Source organism: Helobdella robusta (genome assembly GCF_000326865.2).
Source record: "Helobdella robusta unplaced genomic scaffold HELROscaffold_108, whole genome shotgun sequence".
Classification (NCBI taxonomy): Eukaryota; Metazoa; Annelida; class Clitellata; order Rhynchobdellida; family Glossiphoniidae; genus Helobdella; species Helobdella robusta.
The window spans coordinates 187,898-206,542 of record NW_008703610.1 but is presented as its reverse complement, the minus strand read 5'-3'; the positions used below and the strand labels follow the sequence as shown (position 1 = coordinate 206,542).

The window sequence follows — 18,645 nt, the reverse complement described above, 5'->3', positions numbered from 1 at the left end:
ATATCATCATCACCACCAATAACAACATCATCTTCATCATCAGTAACAATATCATCATCACCACAAATAACGCCATCATCATCATCATCAGTAACAATATCATCATCATCATCACCACAAATAACGCCATCATCATCATCAGTAACAATATCATCATCACCACAAATAACGCCATCATCATCATCAGTAACAATATCATCATCATCACCACCAATAACAACATCATCATCATCAGCAGCAGCAACGACGACATCGTCACCAACATCAGCTTCGTTACCACCACCGAAATCAATGTCAGAAATGACTTCATCATCATCACCATACACATCATCATCATCATCATCGGTCATATCGTACGCCGATAAACAGCTGCAGACGCAGATTCCATATGATGACGACGATGATGATGACGATGATTTTTCAAACGATGATAATGATAATGATAACAGCAACAACAACAACAACAACAACAATAATAATAATAATAATAAGAAGAAGAAGAATAAAAAGGATGATGGTACATTTGTTAATGGAGAATGGTATCTTGATGTTGATAATGATAATGATAATAATAATAGTAATGATAATAACGATGATGATAATTCATTCGACTATGATGATTTGTTTCTCAATAATAATAATAATAATAATAATAATTCATTTGATTATGATGATTTGATTCTCAATGATAATAATAATAATAATAATAATAATAATAATAATAATGATAATAATAATAATAATGATAATGATAATAATAATAATAATGATAATGATGATGATGGTAATGATACATTTGATTATGATGATTTGATTCTCAATGATGATAATAATAATAATAATGATGATAATGATGATGGTAATGATACATTTGATTGTGGGGATTTCTACCTTGTGGAGGAGTGCGTATTTTACAATTCAGAATGTAGCACCGGCAGTATCGACGATTGTAACACAGCTGCGGCGGCTGTGGCTACTACTGCGCCTACTACTGCCTCTGTGGTCGTCGCTGCTACTGCTTCTGTAGTGGCTGCTGTTGCTACTACCGCTACTACTGCTATTAATACTAATGATGATGATGATAATAATGCTTTGAATCGTGAACCTAGTGTTATTTCCGTATCATTCTCTGATGACGATACCGTTATAGACGCTACAATCACTACTACTGCTACTACTACCGCTTTTGCTGCTTCTACTGCTGCTACTACTACTACTACTACTGCTGCTGCTGCTGCTTCTATTACTACTACTACTACTACTACTACTACTACTACTAGTAATTCGATTATTAATAATAATAATAACAATAATAATAATGATAATAGTGATGTTGTGGTTGTTGTTGTTGATGATGATAGTGATGATGTAGATAGCGATGATAAGTTCATCAATGATAATATTAATGATGAAAATAATAGTAGCGATAATATTACTACCATAAGTAGTATTGTAGTTAGCGGTGGCCACGCTGCTGCTGCTGGTGGTTGTAGTAGTAGTTGTGGCGTTAGTAGTAGTAGTGGTAGTTGTGGCGTTATTAGTAGTAGTGGTAGTAGTAGTAGTGGTGGTGGTGGTAGTAGTAGTGGTAGTAGTAGTGGTAGTTGTAGTGGTAGTAGTAGTAATAGTGGTGGTAGTAGTAGTAGTGACAGAGGTATTCATACAAAATGTAAATTTGCTAGTATTAGTAATGAGAGTAAGCATGCAATTAGCGTCAGCAGTATTGTGTACGATGTCGATGATGATGAGGAGGAGGATGATGAGGAGGATTGCGTTATTACTACTACTACTGCTACTACTGCTGCTGCTGCTAATACTGCTGCTGCTGCTACTACTACTGCTACTACTACTACTACTACTAATAATTTGATAAAAACAAGATGCAAATATAATGATAATGACGATAATAATAATAATAACGACGATGATGATGATGATAGAAGCAGTCAATATTATACGCCTATGAAATGCTTTCCAATTCATGACAACAACAACAACGACAACAATAATAACAACAACAACAGTAATAATAACAATAGTGGTAATAATAAGAATGATGATAATTTTATTAGCAGTAGACTGGTCAGTAATCTATTCACCGGGACGAATAGTGCCTATGATACTGATCTTAATCGTCGTGATCGTTATCATAACCGACAGCATGAACGTCATCATCATCATAATCATCGTCGTCGTCGTCGTCATATTGATAATACTGGACCTGATGGTGGGGACGATAATGGTGGTAATGAAGATGACGTAAAAATCTACATTGACAAATATGAATGTTCATCATTATCATCACCGCCGCTCGCTTCGTTATCATCATCATCATCATTATTACCCCCGTCATCATTACCTTCATCATCGTTATTATCATCATTATCACAATTACCTTTAAAATCATCGTCGTTATCACCAATGTTGAATGTGCCTTATTTGAGCCAGGAATCTTTTTATACATGTATTGGACCGTCACAGGTATGTTTGTATGTATGTTTGTTCGTTTGTATGTTTGTTTGTATGTATGTTTGTTTGTATGTATATGTGTGTGTATGTTTGTTTGTATCTATGTATGTTTGTATGTTTGTTTGTGTGACTTCGACTTATATGCGTGGGGTATGTATATGTGTGTATGTCTGTAAGTTGTATGGATGTGTGTACGTTTGTATGTATGTGTGTGTGTGTGTGTGTGTGTTTCTTTTTGTATGTATGTTTTTAATGTATTCGTATCTAAAAGGGACCAAGCCAAACAGCGGAGATAAAGATTCAAAAAGATGATAAAGAAGCTTACGAAGATGCTTGCATAATTAAAGAAGTCGGGCTTATTATAGATGGTTTGTTGTTTTTGTCCTTTCATTTGTTCAATCATTCATTCATTCATTCATTTGTTCATTAATTCATTCATTCATTAGCTAATTCGTAATTCATTCATCCATTTGTCGCTTAACCTTTCATTCAAACATTTCAGTGATTTTTTTCTTCATTATCACTCGATAAGAACACACCATGGACATAAAACAATCGAAGCAAACACTCCATAGATAATATAACAAATTCAAAACACCATAGATATAAATAACAAAGAAGGGAATTATTGCTCGTCACATACTTCCGGTTCGGGTTCAACTTCCTACATTTCGGACTCAGAAACATCTGGAAGATCTTCACCTTTTATTCAAACGGTTATTAAACTATATATATATATATATATATATATATATATATATATATATAATTTTTGGTAATCATTTTATTATACCATTTGTAAATAATAAATAAATAAGTAAATAATAATAATAAATAAATAAAAATTAAAATATATTTTAATTATTTTTTGTCTCAACCATCAAATTGATCAAATCAGCCATCAAGCCACCAAATCAGCCATTGTGATAAAACAAAGTCTACATGTGTTTGTTTTCGGGATTTTGTCTAAGATATATTTCCATCTCTTTGTTTTCACACAACAAGTATATTTTTATTTCTTTGTTTTTTTTCGTCCATAGAAATGCAATAAGTTACCTGATATCGCCAAGTACCATTTGGGTAACAGGGTTCCAAAACTCAGATTGAGCCGGGTATGACCACAATTAACTATAGATTATTATTTTTATGAATAACAATAATTATTATAATTATTATAGCAATAATAATATTATTAATAAAAATAAATTTTAATTTTTTACAGCGTATTTATTCATTTAATGAAGATGGTTACACCTACACCATATACGACTGATTAGAATTTTATTAATGACGTACTGATGAAGTCATCCTTGTTTAAAGTTACAAAATGACACCAATGTTATCACTTGTAATTATGACGATAATGATAATAACAATTTTAAATAATTATAATATATTTTTTCATTATTATTTATATTTTTAAATTTATTGACGGCAAAAAAAATGCCTTTATTTGGTATACAATGGTTGTATCAATGACAATAAAAGTGTTGATTGTGCACATTGTGTTTATTGTTTTGCTCATTAACATATTTGTATACGTTTTGACATATATACGTACATACATACATACATACATACATACATACATACATACATACATACATACATACATACATACATACATCTTGGCGCTTTTAAACATGAGTGGAGTGTTCGATTGCGCCGATCATGGTATTTTGCTGGACCGTTTGGAGAAGCAATTTGGTATATCGGGAACAGGAAAATTCTGGTTTCAGTCTTACTTGACGGATCGAACGCAACAAAATCTGTTTAGTAACAATTTGTCAGATACGCCACACGGCTCGGTGTTAAGACCCTTATTATTTGTTTTATACACGGCAGATGTTCTTGGAGAATGAAGATTGGGATTGATCAGTTCTGTTTTGTTGCCCTCTATAGACCTGGTTTTGAACAGATGACTCCAGTATTCTTTGTTGTAGAGTTGATTTCTAAGTTGTACTTATGAGTAATTTTAACATTCAAGTTGAGAAGAGATATAGTCCTATTACTCTACGACTACATGAACTACTTGATACGTTCCAACTGGTGAATCATGTTAATCAACAAACGCATGTGTCTGGCGGTACAGTGTCAGATCTAGTGATTTGTTCACACGATTTTCCAGTTCTCGATACGAAGATTGATCCCTGTTCAGTGTACTCAGATTACAGTTATATAAGTGAGAGAGGGACGTTGACACAAGGGAGAGAGAGAGAGAGAAAAAAAGAGGTTTTTCTTTGACTTTACGCAATCACTTATTAACTTGGATGTATATTTAATTACGACATAAAATTTTTGCTTTCTTTATTTTAATGATTGTTAACGAACGAACAGTTTTCCTATTTTAAACATTATTTTCTAGTAAATTGCTTTACAATACTGCTCCAAAAGAACACACACACGTAAGCCACACACACACACACACACACACACACACACACACACACACACACACGTAAGCAAAATCCATTAAAATATTATCATTATAAGTGAAGGAGTGTTTGCTTGCAAAACATAATTTTATTTTTATTAATATTAAGCCAATTTTTTTAAAATAATTAAATTAATTAACACTGGTTGATTGAATAATATGTAATTATTTAATTATTAAATAAATGAATAAAACACTAACAAATAAGTATATAAATATAAAATAACTACATTAAATAAAAACGGTAATTATCATAATTTATTGATAATTAATATAATTTTTATTATAGGATAATTTGTAATAATATGGATGCCGAAATCGTTCAAATCGAGGATAGGATATCTGACTGCATGCAAATGTTCATGGTTAATATTATTATAATTATTATTAATTATTATTTAATTATAATCACAACCATAATACTGAATAATTAAAATTTATATTTTCATCCTCATTACAATTATTTATGATTTTTTATTTTCAATAAAATCTAATATTCGCCCTATCAATAACACAACAATAATATTAAAAATATTATTATTAATATTATTAATATTAATAATCATAATAATAAATATTTCATAGGACACTTTAGATAAAATTATAAAAGGACGACAAATAGCATCAGCGATAAAAATCAATGATCAAAAAAACCGTAATAAACTCGATATTCAATCGAGCGGTCGAATCCGGCAAAGACGACGAGCGAATCACCGACGAATCGGCAAATATCTGACCACTATACCGACTTGCTGCTTGCGGAGTATAATGAATAGTGAAGCAACTTTGCTGACTGACCAACAAGGGCGGCGATTTCGACCATTCCGACAAATGGAAGGCATCTATGATGTAGCGAGTACGATAGAAAAACAGCAACAAAACAGAAAAAGACGAAACCGAAAGAAATTGAACACCGAATCTAAGCCATTCTTTCCAATCCGACAACGACTACCGAAGTACCGTCGAGTCGGCGAATACCCAAGTCGGATACCGTATTTTCTTAGGCAGAGCTCTACAAAACACGAATTTTCCCTGTTTGAGTTTACCGAGAAGCATATAGAAGAGCAACTGCAACAACAGCTGGCACAATTTCGCAAACATCATCGACAGCAGCAAAACTTAAGTTTTGAAAAGCACCAAATGAGGGAATTAGAAGAGAAATCTCTACAGAAACAGCTGAACAACAACACAAAAGAACACAAGCTGCTGGTACAACAATTGCTACATTGTCAGAAACATCAGAACCGTTTGGATAGAGAAATAGACAAATTGAAAGAGCGCGAGAGAGAGCTGGGTGATGTGATTGAGAGTTTGAAACAAATAACAGGAGAAGATGGAGACGGGGCAGATGATGAAGCTGACACTGATGATGAATATGATGAATACCGCGATCCAAATGTAAGCCCAAAACAACTGCAACAAAAGTCTTCGTCAAAAATAAAAGATGACAATTCTGACGATCATTATTATGTTGATGAAGAAGATGATGATGATACTTATTACGGAAGTTATGATGGTTATGATAATTCTGATGACGACTATGATGAAAAACAACAACAACAACAAAAAACTCAATCGGAAGAAAAAAAAGATGATAAAGAAGACAACGATGACGACAATAGCGACAATGAATTACTACCGCCACATCATCAGTGGCTGTTGGGACAGCTGCTACGACTACAACAAAAACAAAGTCAGGCGCAAGTGAAAGGTTTAAAAAAATTCAAACGAATTAACAGAAAAATTGCAAAGATTTACCTACAACTCAAAATATTGATAAAAATTCTAGAAAAGTTGATAGAACTCCACAGAGAATACAACGAATACATGACGAGAAGCCTTTACCTCAACCAGCATCTGCAAGCGAATCGTCAGCAGTGGCAAGAACTACAAGAAGATATCAAACACGTGCGCGATGCGTACTTGAGAGTTCACCCGCATCGAATCCAAGATCGAGATAAATGTCTTAAAAAACAGCAGTACATCTTAGAAAAACGACATACTTTGCTATTGAAGTTTCATTTACAGCAAGACCACGGTCGTCTTCATCCTCAACAGCAGCAATCAAAACAACCACAACAGCAGCCACAGCAGCAACAACAACGACTCAACAACGATTTTTTTTACGTATTTTACGATTGTGGATACGTTGCGCACTTTATAAAGGGACAGTTAGCTAGAAGAAGGAGAAAAAGCAGATCTCTTGACATCTTAATCGTCAGTAATAATAATAATAATAATTATTATTATTATTAATAATTATTATTATTATTATTATTATTAATCCACTCCGTTTAAAATGTACTCACCTGCAGTGACGAGTATTTTAGATTTATAGGATTTTATAATTATTTCATTATTGATATTTGGTATTTGGAGTTAGAAAATAAAAGGATGTTCCTATTATTATTATTATTATTGTTGTTGTTATTGATTATGATACTATTATTATTATTATTATTATTATTTATGATTTTCTTATAATTACAAATATTATTAATTAATTAATTTTATATTTACAGATCGGCGGCCCTGGAATTCCGATATCATGTAAAGTACACCTTTGTGGCGATATTGCAAAAGCGTTGAGAAACAAAAAGAATAAAAATAATAATAACAACAATAGCAACAACAACAACCACTATAGCAACAACAACAAACACAGCAACAACAACAACAACAACAATAATAATAATAATAATAACATAAACAATAATTCAGCTAGTGACAGTGAATGTAATATTATCGGTAGAAATAAAAATATTAACGGTTTTGAAAATGATTATTACATCGATACTGATCATACCGACACCGATACCGATTATTATTATTATTATGAAGAAGAAGAAGAAGAAGAAGAAGAAGAAGAAGAAGAAGAAGAAGAAAAAGGCGGAGGAGGAAATGATGATGATTACGAAAACAATAGCAATTATAAGTATAATGATGATGATGATGACAATAATATTTTTAATTTGGACCGCAAAAATAAATGCCTAATTTGCCTAAAACATTTCTTATTACACGAGGCCAAAACCACCATAATAAAATGCGGTCATTTGTTTCACCACGACTGCCTGCAAGAGCACCTAAAACAGGGATGTACCTGTCCAGTCTGTCGGTATTCCATTTACGAGCGAATACCGATTAAATACGAAATCGATAATCACTGTCTCGTCGAGTATTTTTGTTATAAATGTTACAGCAAGGATAATGATAAATTGGAGAACGTTGATGATGGAAAATGCTGCTGCTGCTGCGAATTTAAAACATTTGAAGTGGATATAAACGTTAGCGTAGATAAACCAAAATAATAATTCTCTCTCTCTCTCTCTCTCTCTCTCTCTCTCTTTCTCTTTCTCTATATTTTTATATAATTTATTTAATTTACATATTCATTACATATAAGTACATGTATAAATATATTTATATTTTAACAGTTTTTATATATAAAAAACGCTAGTCTTTCGATTCATATCATAATCCCATGTGATACTGCAATTCATCACCATCATCACTGTCAATCATAATCATCGTCATCATCATCACCATCGTCGTCATCACATTTTATGGTCTATCATCATCTATATGAATGAGGATACGTGATATGATGTCAAATTGTGATGTATGTATAATTATATACATATATATCATATATATATATATATATATATATATATATCACATGTCAATTTATAACAAAATGCATCCAAGCTTTTCTGTGATAAACTTTTTAAATACAACAATTTCAATTTAATGACACAATTTAAGAGTTTAAGTTGAATAAATTTGAGATTCATACCATAAAGATGAAATAAAATAAGGAATTTGTTGGTCATTAATCAAATTTCGATTGAATTGTTGTACCGAATATTGTCTAATCAGTCTGAAAAATGACAAGAATATGGCCAGCAAGAACTCAGGCTGAAGGGAATTATATATGTCAATATGATAAATTTATCGATTGGTGTTAATTATTCAGGGTTTCCATCATCAAATTATACATTTTCATGCCCAGTAGATTAAGTACAACATGAATATAGTAAAAACTACTAGCTTTAATCACTATATCAGCGCCACATTTCAAAAAATCGAACTATAGTTTATGTTCTATAACACATAATGATAACTATTCGGTCGATTCAAGTTACTATTTATTTCTCAAAAACGTCGGGATTTTCATTATCAAATTATACATTACTGCTAGCTTAATATACCACATCAACGCCACATTAAAAAAATAAGGTACTATATTACTTAGTTCAGCTTTCTTTTAGCTACCATTATATAACGATCGCTAGGTCTTCCCCTGTTTAAAAATAATGTAGCATTGCATCCGGAAATGAGCTGGCGCATGGCTTATATTTAGTCTTTCCTTTTTTAAACATGGACTCCTTAGGTGACGTACTCCTTCTATGAAATTTTGTCTTTTTTCCTTCATCAAATTTGTTATTTTTTATTTATTTGATATTTAAATTTGCAGGTTTTATTTTCACGATTGGTTTCGTGCTTATCTCAGTGAATGCATTGACGCCTTCGACGTACATAACTCCTGCCGACAAGGACCGGCTAAAATTAGTGTTTAATTCGGCTGAAACTCTACAAGATTTGTCCTTCGCTGCCAAAGGCTTGGGTGTTCTAAATGAAAAATTTACCGATTCAAAGGTTTGTAAACAAGATTTCTCATATGTCAATTTTTAGATGTCACAAACAGTTTAAATTTCATTTTTTAACATTTTGTGGACTGGGTCCATGTTTTTTATTGATTAACAATAACAGCCCAACGACTGTTCGTTGAGGTCCATGTTGAATTTTTCAAATATTTAAATTTTCATGATGTGATCAAAGTACTTAGCTAGGTTTTTCATTATTTTCATTCATTCATTCAGTGTCTATCTAACACTAATTGATTACTTGTTGTTTAGCACAGTTTTTTCAATTATGCTCAATCTCTAAGATCTAATGACCTAGCCACATAATTTTTTTATTTGATTTATCATATTTGGTTGCAAAAACTTACACTTTATTTAGTTTATTATATTATTTTAGAAAGTTTGTGAAGATGTGAAGAAAAATCTGAAAACAAACGACATATCTCTGATATATTATGCATCGGTTGTCACTAAAAAGTTAGCAGCTGACGGAATGCCTTGCCAGGTACAAAAATGCATTTTAAAATAAAAAAATTAGGACCTAAGCCTTTTTTACTTAGATTCTGTTATTATAACTTGAAAATTATAAATTAGATTGATAAATAAAAATATTTTTTTAAATAATTAAATTCAAGGTATCTTGGAGTGAAGCTGAAAGTCTGTTGTCTTCTGCCGTCAAATCTGGGGCCACGACCCATACAATGTTCCATTCTGTAACAGCTTTAAACAATCTTGGAAAACCTGGTTAGGAATTTTGTTTTTTGAAATCTGTTGAAACTTACAATTATTCATAATTATCCTTCATCATTGGGAAGGGTTATGATGTAGATCTAGTTGGATTTTCAGTTTCTGATAGCTTGAAACTTACAATAATTCAGATTTTGTATAAAGTTTTAAAATTATAGTCTGAGAATATTTGTTTATTTTTAAGAAATATTTCCCTTTCTTTGCAGTACCCAAAGATGTTTTAAACCTTCTAACTGAAGCCCTAAAGACTGAGGATTCACCATTTGCGTAAATAATATAATTTTTGTTTATGTAATTTTTATGTTATGTAATTATATATTTTTTAATTATAATAAAAAAATTATTATTTGTTTCCTGGCACTGAATTATAGTTATGCAAATGTATTCTACACTGCCTCATTGCTGACTGGCGATTTGAAAAAAGTTCACGATTTGATCGAGGACATCGTTGCACAGGCCGACGAGATCAATGAGGAATATTTACAGGTATTTTATATAATTTTTACTTTGCATCGAAAAGTTTTTTCCTGTACTCAAGACACTATTTTGTATTGTAACATGCATTCTGTATTCAAGAATACTGTTGTTTACGTATTTATTCACAAAGGTGTTATGTTCTGACTTTGTATTGTAATCTGTGCTGTATTTAAAAGTGGTGTTTTTGTCTTGTATTCAGTTAAGGAGTATTTTATTTTGTATTGTTTTGTATTGTATTCTATGTGTATATTTCATATTGTAGGAATGCTTTGCTTTTCATTAATAAACATTCAGTTAATATTGGCCATGATGATGAAAAACTTAATAACAGTCTGTCAATCCTATGATAAAAGTCATTTAAAATGATTATAAGGTTTATCTGAGCCAAGTTTATGTGAATGAAAGTTTTACTGTATTTTTGTTGCTCTGCTACTTAATTTAGTTATTACTGCTGCTACTGATTACTAACTATTCATTTTTCCTTGTTACTTTCTATGAGTATTGTTACTGCTGCAGATGTATTGCTGTTCCTATACTAATTTTATTTTATGTGATTTAGGAGCTTTTTTTAAAATGTGTATACTACATTGGCTATGCCCTGATGATGAAACACATTCATAACAATCTGTCAATCCTATGATAAGAATCATCTGGCTGATTATAATGGTTATCTGAGCTAGCCAATGTGTCTATCCTTAAATTGATGTGTGAAAATAAAAGTTTAGTTGTTGTTGGCTTGTCTTGTTAAGTAACCACTGCTACTCCTTAATATTTTTTTTACTAAATTTTTTTCATTTCATGTATTATTCAATTTGTATGCACATGGGTTTATTTAGCATTGGCTATGATGATGAAACAGTTAATAAACAGTCTGTCAATCCTATGATAAAAAGTCATATAGGTGATTATGAAGTTCATCTGAGCCTGTGTTTTTAAAGTGTTAATTTCGTTTTGTTAGTGTGTATCTCGAATATCTTCAGCTTGATACTTCAAATACTATTGTGTATGTAATCTTTCTAGTATATACTACTATATATATGTATATGTGTATATATATATATATATATATATATATATATATATATATATATATATATATGCTATATACTACTAAATCCATCAGTTGATACTGCTCTTACTATTTGCTACATGCTATTTCTTGCCTTACTAATGTACGTATGTTAAATTATTACTACTGTGGTGTCGTCATCATCACCAATGCGGAAACTTCATCGTCATTATAGTTGTTGTCATCATTTCATAGTTTGAGAGTGGACTGAGGCCGACGGCGTCTGTCATCTACTCATCGCATCTACTGTCAGTCGTCGCTAACTTGAAGCCTGCCATAGCCGATGTTAGTTCTGCATCTCTGACTGACGTGAATGTTTTCAGTGTTGCTGGTTCATCTAATAATTTGTTTGGCTTGGTTGATTGATTGATTGACTGGTTGATTGATTGACTGGTGGATTGATTGACTGGCTGGTTGATTGATTGATTGATTCATTAGTTAATTTTTAATTCTTTCTTGCCAGGATAAAATAATAAAATTTGCCAACTACCTACTGGCACGAAAGCACACCACGTCGATAATTGATGCATCACTTGTCATCTGTGCTGTTCACTCTATTGCCACTAGTAAGGTAAGTAAGAGAGAGAGAGAGGAGAGAGAGAGAGAGAGAGAGAGAGGATAATGAAGGGGGGGGGAGAATTATGGTAATGATGAAAAAAATGATGAAGTTGATAATTATGATGATGGAGATTTTTTTTAGATTAGTTTCTTAATTTAGTATTTGCTGTCATTCTTTTCAGTTCTATACACCGATTGCTGTTGCATTGACTAGCTCGGTTTCGGTGTCTGACAAGAGTCCTGTGATTTCTGTAAGTGATGGTGACTGGATGAATGAATGAATGTTTGATTGATTGATTGAATGATTGATAATAATAATTCATCCACCGCCACAGATAACAGAGTGAATTGGTGAATTGATAAACGAATGATTTGAGTTTTATGATGGTCTTGAGTGAATGAATGAATGATGGAATGGTTGAAAATAAACCATTCATCTGCCCCAGATAAAAGAATGAAGTGAATGAGAGATTGACTGACGGTAATTAACTTTCTTTTTTATCTTTCCATCCATCTCTCCGTCATCCAGGTAAAGGTCGTTGACCTGTTAGGAGGTGCCGTAGAGAAGTTGACGGTAGTTGCGGAAACAGCTCGCCACATCACTGACAATGCTGTCATCCTTAGTAAGAAAACACTTACTCCATCCAAAACTGATGTGTAAGTTTATCTCTCTCTCTCTTTCTCTCTCTCTTTCTCTCTCTCTTTCTATCTATCTATCTCTCCTCAGTAATCACATCATTTCTGATTCTCTTGCTCTTTTTTGTATTTTTCTCTTTTACATCCTCATTCTTTTTCTTCATTCTGTTATTCAGGACCCAGCATGAATTGGATTTGTACCAGTTGAAACCCGCAATTGGTTTTTATAGGATTGTTCTCTCAGCTACTTCAGCCAGGGAAGATGTCAAACTTTTAGGAAATCAAGATGCTGAGGTGTGTGTGTCTGTATGCCTGTGTCTGTCTGTGTATGTATGTTTTTTTGTATGTGGGGTGTATGTTATTTGCTTATTTTTGTATGGTTGCATTTCTATACGTGCATGTTTTATGTGCTTTACTTGTAAAAGTTTTATAATAAAAACTGGCATATTGTAAGGATGATACATAATATATATCTGTCAATCCAATGATGGCCACTTTGTTTATGGGCCTAAGATGATATATATCCTATCTATATCTGAACAGCCAGTGCATGCATTGATTTGTATTGATTTAGTGATTTGTATTGAGCTGCTATATGCTGCCGTTTTATAATTAATGAGTTGACGATAACTGAGGTGTGATGATTCCCATTTATGATGAAAGTAATATTCCAGTGATTGTGTTGGCGATGATAATGTTTGAGATTAATATTTATTTATGCAACTAGGTCAAGGTCAAGGTTATAACAAGGATGGCCATTAAGAATGTTGAGGTCTTGATTCAGGATAGAGAGCAGGGGACGGTTTTGAAGTCCCACAAGTTAGTCGTTGTCCATTATGTCGTTAATATTAATATTCCCATTACTGTTGTTCAGTTGCATATTATTTTACAGTAGGTTTTCTATGTGCTTGCTTTTTTGGTGTTTAAAAATAATAATATGAAGATTTGCTGTTTATTGAGCTGATAATTATCACCACTATTGTAATTATATAAATTTAATAATGCTAAACAGAGTCGAGCAGCCGAATAAAGTGACACTGGAGGCGGATTACCATCAGAAGTTTGTCGTCAAGTTCAGTATTGTTGATTCTGCTACCGATAAGTTTCTTCATGCCCACCAAACATTTGTGAGGTTGGTTGGCTGGTTGGAAAGTTGTTTGATTAAAATGCTAGCCAGTTAAATTGTCGGGTGATTAGGGTGCTTGATTAAATTGTTGGTTGGTTGGTTGTTTAATTGGAAAGTTGCTTGATTGATTGATATATATAAATGATAGATTGCTGAACCAGAAGACCAACCATGAAGTCATCTATGTGGCAGAAGAGGATGGCCAGGAGACATATAAATTTGATCTGGTTTGTATCATTTTGTATTGTATTTCATTTTGTATTGTACAGTTTTGTATTTGATGTTTGGTATTTTCATTATGTTGTATTGGGTGTTTGGTTTTGTTTTTGTATTGTATTCTATTTTGTATTTGATCTTACTTGAACTTTACACTTTGTTTGGTATTGCTTTACATCGTAATATGCGTCTATAAATTTTGATACCATGTTATTTGTGATATTTCGTAGAATAATTTTTTGTCATAGTCTGACATGATGACTAGAAGAAGAAACGATATCATTACTTTAATGATGATGACAAACTCCTAACTTACTGATCAGACTAGTATTATTAGTACCGCTAGTAGCAGTAGTAGTTTTCTGCTACTGCTACTATGTACATACTTGCGTGTGTATTGTGTACCTTACATTGTGTATTGTGTATCAAGTCATTCTTCTGCAATGGAATGAGGATTATGATGGGAGTGCCACGGTTATCTGTGGTGATAATGATGTTATGTTACTTGTGAATGATGTGATGATGATGATGATAAAAGTTGTTATGGTTATTGTTGTCAGAATATTGGATTGAAAGGAAAGGACTTCAACGGTTTGTCAGGAAGATATCTGGTTGATTTGATTGTTGGTGATGCTATCATTGAGAATCCTCTGTCCTGGACTTTGGTATGTGTGTCTGTGTGTGTGTGTGTGTGTGTGTTTGTGTCGGTCTGTTTGTTTGCACACGTATTTGTGTTAGTGTATGTATATATGTGTTTGTATGTCTGTTTGACTGAATAGCTTTTTGTGAGGTTTCTTTAGAGATGTTTTTGTTAGATTGCTAATGAACATGATGAGTTTGTGCTTAACTTTTGTCTACTCTATACTATTTTGTGTTTGGTAGGATGGTTTGTTGGCTGGCTGGCTGATTTATTTATTGTTTGTGTGGTTAGTTAGTTGATTGGTTTGTTGATTGACAGGCCGATGTTAAACTGACATTCAGTGATGATGCTACACCACCAGCTTCTGATCCATACCTCTATTCCGCCAAGCCTGAAATCAAGGTACTCTCTCAGTTTTTCTCATTTTATTTTTCAGTGTTGTCGTTGTTATCTCTCCATCGGGGTCATTATTCTCATTATCATTATCACATTTTTCCGTCATCTCTTTAATCATCTCTGTCCATCCCCATTGAAGTTGCTGTGATCACTTTTATCTATCACATATTTATTCACCACTGGCTTCATCTTTTTGATCGTCTTTGTCATCTTTCACCCATCTTCATCATCTGTTTTCACTCACCATCATCGACTCCTCATCAGCATATGTTCAGAGAGCCTGAGAAACGACCACCAAGTACGGTGTCAGCATTTTTCACCGGACTTGTGCTTCTGCCTGTACTCATTTTACTCGTTTTGGTTTGTTTGTTTTTGTTTGGTATTTGAGTTTTTTTGTTTGTATCTAGTTTTGTATTTTATTTTTGATCTGTTTGTCTGTTTTGATTTGTTTGTATCTAGTTTTGTATTTTATTTTTGATCTGTTTGTCCTTGTTTTGATCTGTTTGTACGTGTAGTTTATATTTATTTGTTAGTTTTTTGTTATTTCAATCGATTAGTCAGTGCTTCCAATTTATAGCATAACAGCACATGTATGTGTATATACCATGTATATATATACATACATTTATGTGTGCACATGTGTAAATGTTTTACATTTGTTATGTTATGCAAGAAAGTTATGTGTTGATTGCATAGAGGCATCTTCCACCCAAGCCTAATTTAAATATTCATGTTTAGGAGATTGGTCTAAGGGATGCCTACATTCCATTTTACCTAATATGTGCTTTGTGTGCGTGTGTGCGTGTGTGTGGTTTTTGTTCTGGAAAATAATCATTCCTTTTTGTTTCATCTTATTCTCATTTTCGTTTTTTTTATAAATTAATTTTTTACAAAAGCGTTGCAAGTTTAGCACTGCATGTATCAATTAGTTAGTATATACATGTTTTAGTGTGTATACTAATATTATATATATATATATACATACATTTGTATATGTTTGTATTAGATATGTGGTGCAAGATTGTATGTATGTGCTGTACATAGGCATCTTCCACCCAAGCCTGATTTATTCCATTTAGGAGATTGGTCTAAGGGATGCCTACATTTCTTCTCTCTATTTTTCTTTATCTCTTTCTCTCTTCATCTCTCTTCATCTCTCTCCATCTACTTCTCTCTTTCTCTCTCGCTTAATGTTTTGTTTGAACTCAATTAATCCATTTGATTTATTTCTTTGTTTCATTCTGTTTAATTATAATTTTATTACTATATTTTGTTGTTATTCATTGTTAGTGTTATTAATATAATTAATAATAATATTTTAATTATAAATAATAATTTTAAAAACAGTGGATTATGATCGGAGTTAATGTGTCCAACTTTCCCCTGTCGCTGTTTGCGCTTATGTTTCACATTGGCATTGGAGGTGGGTCTGTTTGTACGCGCGCGTCTGTGTGTGTATCTGTATATGTGTAAATTGTGTGTGTGTATGTGTGGTAGGATGTCTATGTACGTTTGGGTATGTGCATATGATTCTTTGTATGTTTTTAAGTATTCATATGTTTGTCTGCATTTTGTACATTTTTGCTTAATCAAGTAATGTTGTATGTATAACAACAACATAACACAACAGCTATCTTTGTTCTGTATGGATTGTACTTCTTGCGATTGAACATGTTTGAAACACTCAAGTACTTGAGTATCATTGGCCTTCCTACATTCATCTGTGGACATAGAACACTGAGCTCCATTGCTGCAAGAAGGTTGTGGTAGTCTTTGTGTGTGTGTGTGTGTTTAGTTTTGTGTGTGTGTGTGTGTGTGTGTGTGTGTGGTCTTATTAGAAGTTGTTTTTACATTTACTTATTAATTAGTGTTTATTTAATATTAATTAATTAATACCGTAATAATTATATTAATTACATTTTTTTAATTTCAGAAAATAATATACCGTTCGTTCAGTTGCACACACACTCTACTCTCTCACAAATGTCCATACTACGTGTTTATTATTCGAAGAACAACTTATAATAGACAAGAAACTGTTGAGGACAATGTTTTGTTTTTTTTATTTTGATTGATTAATTGATTGACTGATTGATTGAATAACTGATTGAATAACTGATTGAATAATTCATTGAATAATTCATTGATTGATTAGTTAATTGGTTGCCATTCATTGTTGAAATATTTTGAATTGTATAATTAAATGTATGACAGGCAATTATTGTTATTGTTGTTATTATTATTATTTCTGTTGTTGTTATTATTATTATTATTCTTTTTATCATTCCCTCGTGTGTTTTATCAGTTATACATATTTATTGAACGAATTAAATGAAATTTTTTTTTAATTTGTTATTATTTAACAACAATAATAGTAAATATTGTTGTTGTCGTTATGGTTATGAACATTTTTATTATTATTATTGTTATGAATTTATTAGTTGATGTGTTTATGTGTGTGTTTGTTTGCCTGTACAGGTAAATGGAATAATCTTTCTACTACGTTATTATAATATATGTGTGTTGTTGGTTTGGAAAAAATATTTGAAAAAACTTGAGTATGCTCTAGCTGTTATTTCTATTGTTAATTATCAGTTTTACTATTACTATTATTATTGCTATTATTACAACAACAACAACACACGTTTAGACGGCATTTTCCCCGAGATCGGGGGTTGCCGTTTGGCTACCTATGATGAAACCGAAATACCCCTCGACTCTATCCACATCTGTCACTCGCCTCAGTATCACGCAACCCCGCTTTCACCCTGTCCTTCTCCACCTGCTCTCTCCATCCCAATCGCGGACGACCCCTTCCTACCACTCCTTCAACCTCGAACTCCAACGCTCGCCTAATCCCGACCCTTTCATCCCTTCTCAACACATGTCCATACCACCGCAATCTCGATCTCCTTATCAATGTCACAATGTCCTCATTCAGTCCCATCATTGACATCAGCTCTGTACTACTCCTCCTATCCTTCACTTTAACCCCACACATCATCCTCACCATAGCTCTTTCAGCCCTCTGCAGTACACTTTCCTCCTCTCTCCTCAACACCCAAGTTTCACCACCATATATCATCGCTGCTCTCACACATGCTTTATATACCCTCCCTTTCATCTTCACTGACCATTTCTTTCCACACAATACCCCACCCAGTTCCCTAAATTTCATCCATCCCACACGAACTCTAGCCGTAACTGCGCTCAAACATCCTCCATCCGCAT

The 18,645-nt window shown here is 32.6% G+C and overlaps 3 protein-coding genes across 3 annotated transcripts in view; all 3 read left to right on the top strand.

The window, feature by feature from the left end:
- Positions 1–300: 300 nt before the first annotated feature.
- On the top strand, positions 301–3,739 carry HELRODRAFT_183468 (hypothetical protein; the record flags this gene model as incomplete). Its single annotated transcript, XM_009012500.1, has 5 exons — positions 301–1,338; positions 2,738–2,834; positions 3,070–3,182; positions 3,507–3,578; positions 3,689–3,739. The coding sequence occupies 5 exons, from the start codon at positions 301–303 to the stop codon at positions 3,737–3,739; spliced, it is 1,371 nt and encodes a 456-aa protein (XP_009010748.1).
- Positions 3,740–5,731: 1,992 nt separating this feature from the next.
- On the top strand, positions 5,732–8,211 carry HELRODRAFT_183467 (hypothetical protein; the record flags this gene model as incomplete). Its single annotated transcript, XM_009012499.1, has 2 exons — positions 5,732–7,117; positions 7,423–8,211. The coding sequence occupies 2 exons, from the start codon at positions 5,732–5,734 to the stop codon at positions 8,209–8,211; spliced, it is 2,175 nt and encodes a 724-aa protein (XP_009010747.1).
- A 1,177-nt stretch (positions 8,212–9,388) lies between these two features.
- Positions 9,389–18,645, top strand: part of HELRODRAFT_116895 (hypothetical protein) — a 10,254-nt gene continuing 997 nt past the window's right edge. The window contains exons 1-19 of the mRNA XM_009012498.1: positions 9,389–9,562; positions 9,947–10,054; positions 10,185–10,293; positions 10,503–10,563; positions 10,668–10,782; positions 12,038–12,127; positions 12,306–12,413; positions 12,583–12,651; positions 12,930–13,057; positions 13,213–13,330; positions 13,764–13,862; positions 14,056–14,168; positions 14,311–14,389; positions 14,939–15,043; positions 15,337–15,420; positions 15,679–15,774; positions 16,762–16,837; positions 17,045–17,174; positions 17,348–18,032. Coding sequence (XP_009010746.1) covers positions 10,043–10,054; positions 10,185–10,293; positions 10,503–10,563; positions 10,668–10,782; positions 12,038–12,127; positions 12,306–12,413; positions 12,583–12,651; positions 12,930–13,057; positions 13,213–13,330; positions 13,764–13,862; positions 14,056–14,168; positions 14,311–14,389; positions 14,939–15,043; positions 15,337–15,420; positions 15,679–15,774; positions 16,762–16,837; positions 17,045–17,174; positions 17,348–17,354 — 1,599 coding nt within the window. The 5' untranslated portion in view covers positions 9,389–9,562; positions 9,947–10,042 and the 3' untranslated portion in view covers positions 17,355–18,032. The remainder of the gene's footprint in view (positions 9,563–9,946; positions 10,055–10,184; positions 10,294–10,502; positions 10,564–10,667; positions 10,783–12,037; positions 12,128–12,305; positions 12,414–12,582; positions 12,652–12,929; positions 13,058–13,212; positions 13,331–13,763; positions 13,863–14,055; positions 14,169–14,310; positions 14,390–14,938; positions 15,044–15,336; positions 15,421–15,678; positions 15,775–16,761; positions 16,838–17,044; positions 17,175–17,347; positions 18,033–18,645) is intronic.